Source organism: Sapajus apella, unplaced genomic scaffold, assembly GCF_009761245.1.
Source record: "Sapajus apella isolate SASKATOON/1434 unplaced genomic scaffold, GSC_monkey_1.0 scaffold10, whole genome shotgun sequence".
Taxonomy (NCBI): domain Eukaryota; kingdom Metazoa; phylum Chordata; class Mammalia; order Primates; family Cebidae; genus Sapajus; species Sapajus apella.
This window is the reverse complement of record NW_022436950.1, coordinates 12,852,180-12,860,400: the sequence shown is the minus strand read 5'-3', so window position 1 is coordinate 12,860,400 and position 8,221 is coordinate 12,852,180. Positions and strand designations below refer to the sequence as shown.

Here is an 8,221-nt window from a genome sequence, read left to right as displayed (position 1 = left end):
AAAAAAAAAAAAAAAAAAAAAAAAAAAAAAAAAAAAAATTCAACATGAGGTTTTGGAGGGATAAACACCTAAACCATAGCACTCCCAAAGGTAGTAATTCCTATATTAGTAATTGCTGCCTAACAAACCACTCCAAAGCTCAGTGAAGTAAACCAAGTACCATTTATGTAGCTCACTGTTTTGTGGGTCAGCAAATTAGACTGGGCTCAGCTGGACTCACTTATGCACGTGTGGTCATCTAGACAGCTTCCCTTCTGGGGGGTAGCTGACTAGTGGCCAGGACCATCAGGGTGACCGGAGTCTGTGCCTTTCTTACATTACCCAGTAGGCTGGCCTAAACTTGTTCACATGGTTGTTTGACATGGTTTCAAGAGAGAGAAGCCTACAAATCATCTTGAAGCATAGGCTGGGAGCTCATGTAGTATCCCTTCCTCCACATCCTGTTAGCCAAAGCATGTCGCAATGCCAGCCCAGGTCCAGTAGGGTGGAGAAGTGGGCTAGTAGGCCATGGAACTTCTCATTGTCATTAACCCCAGATCACCCTTGAAGACCATAGTCAGATCACCACTTCAGGCTGCATTGTGTGCCTGTGCTCTGAGTTCTGTCTCTTACTGCATTTGAAAATTGTGTGGTGGCTGTTGGTTTATTTCATGGTGGAAAGTGAGCCTCTTGAAAACAAGGTCTGTGTTTCAATCCAGGATTTGGCTTGTAGTAGGTAACTAAAAGCTTAAGTTATTGTGAAAATAGAGTCCAGACAGTTGATATCTGGCAGCATGGAAATTGGGATTAAAGGTAATGTATGTTTGTATTTAAAACTTGTTGATGTTTAAAAACTTGGGAGCAAGCTTATTCCAACATATCAAAATCAAATGTTTCTTTTTAAAAAAATAGAGAGGGTAAAGAATCCCAGCCAGAATTCTGAGTAGAAATCATTAAATACTTGCACACTGTCTTTATAGGCTTTTCATGAGGTTACATGTTTGTATACAAGGAAGTCAAGTTAATTTCATGACATGTTTGTCAGAGAAAAACATACCTGTCCATTAACTGATTCATTGGGTTTTGGGATAAAATTTCTATTCTAGAATGTAAAATGAAGGAAGGGTGTCAGTCAGCATCTTATATATTACTCTTGAAGATGTTGAACATAAATATTTCTGTTAAAATGAGAAGTAGCATTTACCTCATGGGAATTTATCTTGAAGTGAGTATATCTTATCAATGTAATAATTCTTAAAGATGGTTTTTCACATGTATTTTGTGTTGTAGGTTCAGCTGTCCATTTATCTTTCCAGATACCTAAAACCTGACCACCTGACCACGTTTTCTCGTTGCTGAGCTATTTCCCTGATATCTGGCCATGCAGCGGAGAACAAGAGGGTTAAATCCCGGACTTATTCTGCTCCTTTCTCAAATCTTCCATGTTGGGATCAACAACATTCCACCTGTCACCCTAGCAACTTTGGCCCTCAACATCTGGTTCTTCTTGAATCCTCTGAAGTCACTGTATAGCTCCTGCCTTAGTGTGGAGAAGTGTTACCAGCAAAACGACTGGCAGCGATTACTGCTCTCTCCCGTTCACCATGCTGATGATTGGCATTTATATTTCAATATGGCATCCATGCTCTGGAAAGGAATAAATCTAGAAAAAAGATTGGGAAGTAGATGGTTTGCCTGTGTTATCACCACATTTTCCATACTGACTGGAGTGGTATACCTGCTCTTGCAATTTGCTGTTGCCGAATTTATGGATGAACCTGACTTCAAAAGGAGCTGTGCTGTAGGTTTCTCAGGTAAGGGAGATGAAATTTTGAGGTTGCATGCATAAAGGAAGCAAGAGAGGTGTGGCTGCTGTAATTCTATGAAGTGTGGGTCCCTAGTTGGTGAGAGGACCAAATTCTGAGTGGTCAAGGGCTGCTGGGACTTGCATCTTGGAGAAGAGGCTGGAACATACAGGGACCAGTTTTTGCATTCTACATTACGCTGCATCATACACTCTTTGACAGTCTACACTAGGACCTGCTGGAAGGTGGTTTTATAAAAGATATCATATTGGAAACATGTACCAGCTCCATATGGTAGGGTCACAGAAAGACCCACAGATGTATTTACAATAGGGAGTTCTCTACAAAGATGAGTGTGTCCATGAAGCGGACTCAGTGTTCTCTCTCTGGTCACCAACTTGTCTGCACCCAATGAGACCGAGCACACTCATATGCAACAAGTTACATGAAGTGGATTTAGTATTTACAGATAGGCAGTAAGGGACAACAGGAGCCTGGGTTTCACTGTGAGCCCATCCTTCTAGGCTCAAAAAGTTGCCCGGGGCTGTTGGGGTCTTGACTGTGTGTGCCCCTTACATGAAGATAAGGAACCTCGAAGAGGCAGCCAGGTACAAACCTGGGAATCACATGAATCACTGGGCAAAGCTTTGAAAGACATCCTGTTCGAGGAGAGTACTAGGCTGTTTCAGCCAGCTCCTTTTTATCTCAGGGTGTTGGATTTCCAGCACATTTCCACAGTTATTCTTGTGAACTACACGCGAGAAAGGAGGGGGAGAACTGCATTGGCCCAATGCCACCTGGAGAACTGTCCTGCATATGCCTCCTGATGACTTCATTAATAAATGTACCACAACCTGCCATGGCATGCTTGCCATGTTGCAGGAGCCATGATAGTCACTCTGCATAACCTAACCTATTTCATTTATGCAGTAGATCCATGTGGAGATGGGATTGTCTTGATTTTATTTTTTTATTTTTAATTTTTTTTCCGATCACCTGCTGCCTGTTGACGGATTGTCTTGATTTTATAGTTGAGGAAACCAAGACCCAGAGAAGTGAGGTTACTACACAAGGCTGCACAGCTAGGAGGCGATAGAGCTGGGATTTGAACCCAGTCTGAATAACATTAGCTGTGTGGTGTTGTCTCTCATCTTCTTCCTCACTAGTTCTTTTTTACAGATATTTCATGGGACCAAAATTGCCAGCAGGATTTAAATTAGGTGTTCTAAATATTAGACTGTGAAGGGGAGGAGAGAAGTAGTTCTGAAACAAGGAAATCTAATCCTTCCTTCTGCTTTTCCTGACATCCTTTCCCTTTCCTTCCAAGATTTATCCTTATGCGTCTAATTATGGGAGAAGAAAGAATATATGCCCTGCCTTTAACATGTTTTTCCGTAGAGGTTAGAAAAATACATATTACTGGTATTTTTTATTAAGTTAAAATTTATATAGCATAACTATTTTATAGTGTAAAATTCACTGGCATTTAATACCATTGCTAGTATTTTATTCACATTTTAGGTGTTATGTATTTAGTAGCATACTGAACACCAATATGAACTTCCATATTTAGAAACATCGAAGGAATGACTGCCTTTAACGTCTTTCTACTGAATGCGGGGTTGTAAGGAACAGGGTATGTTTTAAAGCACAAAGCTGGATGTAATCGAATAATCATTTTTACTTTTAATTAGCTTTCTTTGTAAATGTGGATGCTCCTATATTTGGATTGTTGATATTTGTGTGTTCTTTATTCTTTTTTAGGAGTTTTGTTTGCTTTGAAAGTTCTTAACAACCATTATTGCCCTGGAGGCTTTGTCAACGTTTTGGGCTTTCCTGTGCCGAACAGATTTGCTTGTTGGGTCGAACTTGTGGCTATTCATTTATGCTCACCAGGGTAAGTGTTTTCTTTTAGGGAATACAGTTGAAGAACCTGATGTTCCGTGGAGAAAACAACTGCAGTAATAATGAGGTAACCAATTGTTTTTCACAGTGAAGTTTATTCTTTGTCTGTTAGGACAGAATCAAGTTTAATGGTTTTAATGTCAGACATTTCTGGGTTTGAATCTTGTTAATTATTGGGCTGTATAATTTGGGGTTACTTGTTTTAACTGAGTTGCAGATTCCTCATTTTTTAAGTAGGAGAACCTGCTATACAGATTTGAGGATCAATATTAACCAGCCAATCAGCTAGTTAATTCTGAAAGTAATATTCCAAACAAGCACATAGAAACCACATATCTCTAAAGATTAGAAAGCTGTAAGGTATGTTGATCTCATGTTTTTAATTCATTTTAGCTGTCAATTGTCATGGTAATAGAACTTTTTAAACAAAAGGCTTTACTTTACCTCTTAGAATGTGATTATGCAGCCATCAAAAACGATGAGTTTGTGTCCTTTGTAGGGACATGGATGAAGCTGGAAACCATTATTCTCAGCAAACTGACGCAAGAGCAGAAAATCAAACACCACATGTTCTCACTCATAGGCGGGTATTGAACAATGAGAACACATGGACACAGGGAGGGGAGCACCACACACTGGAGTCTGTTGGGGGGAAATAGGGGAGGGACAGTGGGGGGTGGGGAGTTGGGGAGAGATAGCATGGTGAGAAGTGCCAGATATAGGCGAAGGGGAGGAATGCAGCAAATGACACTGCATGTGTGTACCTATGCAACAATCTTGCATGTTCTTCACATGTACCCCAAAACCTAAAATGCAATAAAAAATAAATTAAATTAAAAAAAAAAAAAGAATGTGAAATGGATCAGCTCTGAAGTATTCCGGTTGAGCGGTGGCATGGGGCCCTTTTCATCTTAATCCGTGTTGCTGTGCCTTCCTTAGAGAAGGCACTTCCATAAAACCCTAGAGCTCGAAGAAGTGCAGTTTCAGAACTGCTGATCTAGATGAATTTTTTTTCCTTACCGAGAAGGACTTGGAAGGTCAGAAGGTTAAGGAACTTATCAACCAACAGTTTGTGGTAGATGGCAGCCTCATGAGGATTCAGGCCCCTGACTCCTGTCTGGGGCTCCTGCCCATTCATGCTGCGCTTTTCTCCTTTGGTTACTATCTCTGCTTTTTGTTTAGAAAAAGGAGGATAAGTTTCTTTCTCTGCTTTTTGCTTAGATAAATTATAAGTTGTGTTATTTTTCCATCTCTTTCACCAGCTTGACTTTCCTTAATCTGTATTGTCCAACTGGAAATGCCTAATGTTTGCTTATTTTCACTGTGGGACTGGACATTGGCAAAGGGAGAGATTCGGGAAGGTTCAGAAAGAAGGAAGATTTCTGTTTGCTACTGTTCTTTTTAGACAGTTTTTATTTTGGTTTTGATTTGTGTGACTGTGCTGGGTGTCATACCTTATTTGAGAGTATTTTCATTGGGCTGTGTGTCAGCCCGGTAACTCTGGGTCCTTCTTTGATGCTAATTTCCCATCATGGGCAGCCACTTGCAGCTGGCCTATAAATGGCAGTGATGTGGCCCCTGAGTACCACTCATTTACAATTGTATTGCTACTTTTGACAGTTCCAGGAAGAAAGCTTAACAAAATCTTCAAAGTTTTCTTGGAAAAAGCATCCAGTAATGTCTGTCCCTTATCTGAACAGCTCTCTCTATACCCTGTCACTCACTGCTCCCCATACTTGCTTGATGTCACTTGATTCTCTGTGTCCATGATGGGCTCTTGTATGTGACTGGCAACGCCCAACATTCATATGAAAATCATTCCCTCAGCTATTTGAACTTTTATCCTGTGATGAATCCATTGAATAATGGTACATTTAATATCCTTATGCAACTTTCTGAAGAGCTTATTATGCATTTCATTTTTTAGGGTTCCCCCCACTTGCATGGAAAAGGCATGGTTGCATTTTTATGTCATATGCATATTCTTTGTGGAGGGACCTGTAATTCTGAGCCTGGGAAGTAAATTAAATTTCTTGTCTTTGAACTTGAAGTTCTTTTGATTTTTAAGATTTGACTGCTTCGAATGATAAACTTCTAATATCCAAGCATAATGTGTCCAAATAAAGACTACACTAAACACTGGTCCAGGAAACCTAAGCAGTGAGTGCTTCTTTGAGACGGATCTTGGAAGAATGGCTGAAACTAGAGCTCTCTTTGCCATGCATTGTTATTTGCCTGATGGCTGTCAATTAGAATTTTCACTGGGAAAACACTGTAAATCTTTAGAACAAAGCTTGCTTTATTGCAGGACTGTATGGGCTGCCCTTTGGGAGGAAAAAAAAAATCTGCCAAGGCAAACATTTGGTAGACCTCTGTGTTTTATGAAAGCCACAGAATTAGTAATTTCCCCAGTTACAGACTTTTATTAAGGAAAGCCATTCCAAATAGGCAGCTATTGCGCATTGTGAGGAGTGTGAGGGGCATGGACTTGACGCAGAGTGAAGCAATCTCACCCATTCACGTGGTGCTTTTGCTTCTCACAGTCTCTGTGTGTACTTACTTCAGTAGTTGCTCTGCCTCACACCCAGCTTTCCATGTTCCTTCATGTCCTGGGACCCTAACAGGTGATAGTGTCTGAAGAGGTGTCCCAGAAGGGAAATGTGCAGGACACCTCTGGTGCCTCCTTCCTAGACCGGGCTCCTGTCCCTTCCCACCTCCTACCCCCACCAAGATTCTGTTGATGGGAGGAAGGGGAATCTGTTGCCTGGTTTTACCTTCGAGCCAAATTGTGAACCTCTGCGTGTTCTCATCTGAGCCTTAGGCTATCTAGGCAGAAAACTGAAGTTCAGAGTCGTGAACATCACCAGAGTAAGACAGCCACTCAGCGACCATGCTAGAGGAAAGCAGTTAAATGTGAGGGGGCCAGGCTCACATACTGACCATGGGACCTCAGGCAAGGTACACAGCCTCTCCGAGACTCATTTTCCTCATCTGTGAAATGGGGTGTTACTCACCTTCTCTGTTTAATAAATCAGTTTTAAGGAGTCATATGCGAAAGACCTGTTTATGAACAATAAGAAGTACTCAATCCTTTTATTATGAAATAAACCACTGAATGTGTACACTGTTCCTAAATAGAATCATACCTAATTTCTTTTTCTTTCTAAAATTAATACATCAGCTGTTATTTGTTTGTTGGACTTCTACTCCATACTTCCCTTTGCTCCTACTTGATTTTTTTCATCCCGAATGACAGTAGTCTAAAAATGCTCATAAGCCACTCGAAAATATGAAATAAGCAGGGCATGGCTGCATTTGGGCCCTGGGATATTACAGTTGACCCTTGAACAACTTGGGGTTAAGAGTACTTAGCCCTATGTAGTCGAAAATGTGTGTGTAATTTTTGACACCCCAAAGACTTAACTATCAATAGCCTTACTGATAACATATACAGTCAAGTAATGAACATTTTGTAGGTTACGTATATTATAAACTGTATTGTTACAGTACTCTAGAGAAAATAAAATGTGATTAAGATCATCATAAGGAAGAGAAAATGTATTTACTATTTGTTAAGTGGAAGTGGATCATCGTAAAGGTCTTTGTCTTCATCATCTTCACATTGAGGAGGAGGAGGAGGGGTTGGTCTTATTGTCTCATGGGTAGCAGAGGTGGAAGAAAATCCTCATGTAGGTGGACCTGCATAGTTCAAACCCATGTTGTTCAAGGATCCACTGTATTTGGTAAAATATGGCAGCTGAAAGCACTACCCCCTAGGCTTTAGATACTGCTTCACTGATAATATTTGGCAAGAATAAAATTACTTTGACTCAACTAAAAACTCTGGCTAGATTGATTAAATGAGAGAAAAATATCTTTATTTTTCTAATTCTTTCAATTTTTTACCATAAAATTTTCAATGTACTTGTTTTTCAATTTCAATTTTTTAAAATTTATTTTTCTACTCATTTCAATTTTTTACTTTCAGAAATATTTATACATTTTCAAACATAAAGAAAAATTGATGCACCATTTGAAAGTAAGTTGTAAACATGGTAACCTCACCCCTAAAAACTTCATCAGGCATTTTTTAAACATAAAATTAAATTTTAGAAAACCACATTACTGCTGTCATGCAAGAGAAAATTGACAGTAATTCCTTAATGTTGTTTGGTAATTGGTTAATGTTCAAATTTTCCTAGTGTTCAGTTCTCTTTAATAACTGTTGTGGCTGAAGGAGATCCAGGAACCAAAATTCACATATTACGTTTGATTATTGTAATTCTTTACTCTTTTACTCCAAGACAGCCTTTCCACCTTTTAATTTTATGATGAAATTGACATTTTAAAGACATCAGGCCTTGTGTTGTGTAGAACATCCCACACTCCAGACTTGCCTGCTTATTTCCTTTTGGGCTTGTCTAACTTGTCCCTCTATCCCTTGCATTTCTGGAGGGGATAGAGGGACAAGTTAAACAAGTTTGCATTTCTGGAAACTGAAAGTTAGGCCTAAAGCCTTAATTAGATTCAGA

At 39.7% G+C, this 8,221-nt stretch overlaps 1 protein-coding gene across 5 annotated transcripts in view; it reads left to right on the top strand.

The window, feature by feature from the left end:
* The window catches only part of RHBDD1 (rhomboid domain containing 1), a 166,812-nt gene that overhangs the window by 29,181 nt on the left and 129,410 nt on the right, over positions 1–8,221 (top strand). For all 5 annotated transcript variants that reach the window (XR_004268941.1, XM_032277635.1, XM_032277633.1 and 2 more), the window contains exons 2-3: positions 1,270–1,793; positions 3,549–3,681. Coding sequence is in view for 4 of the 5 variants with exons in the window: in XM_032277635.1 (XP_032133526.1) it covers positions 1,361–1,793; positions 3,549–3,681 (566 nt within the window). In the remaining variant the exon portion in view is untranslated. The remainder of the gene's footprint in view (positions 1–1,269; positions 1,794–3,548; positions 3,682–8,221) is intronic.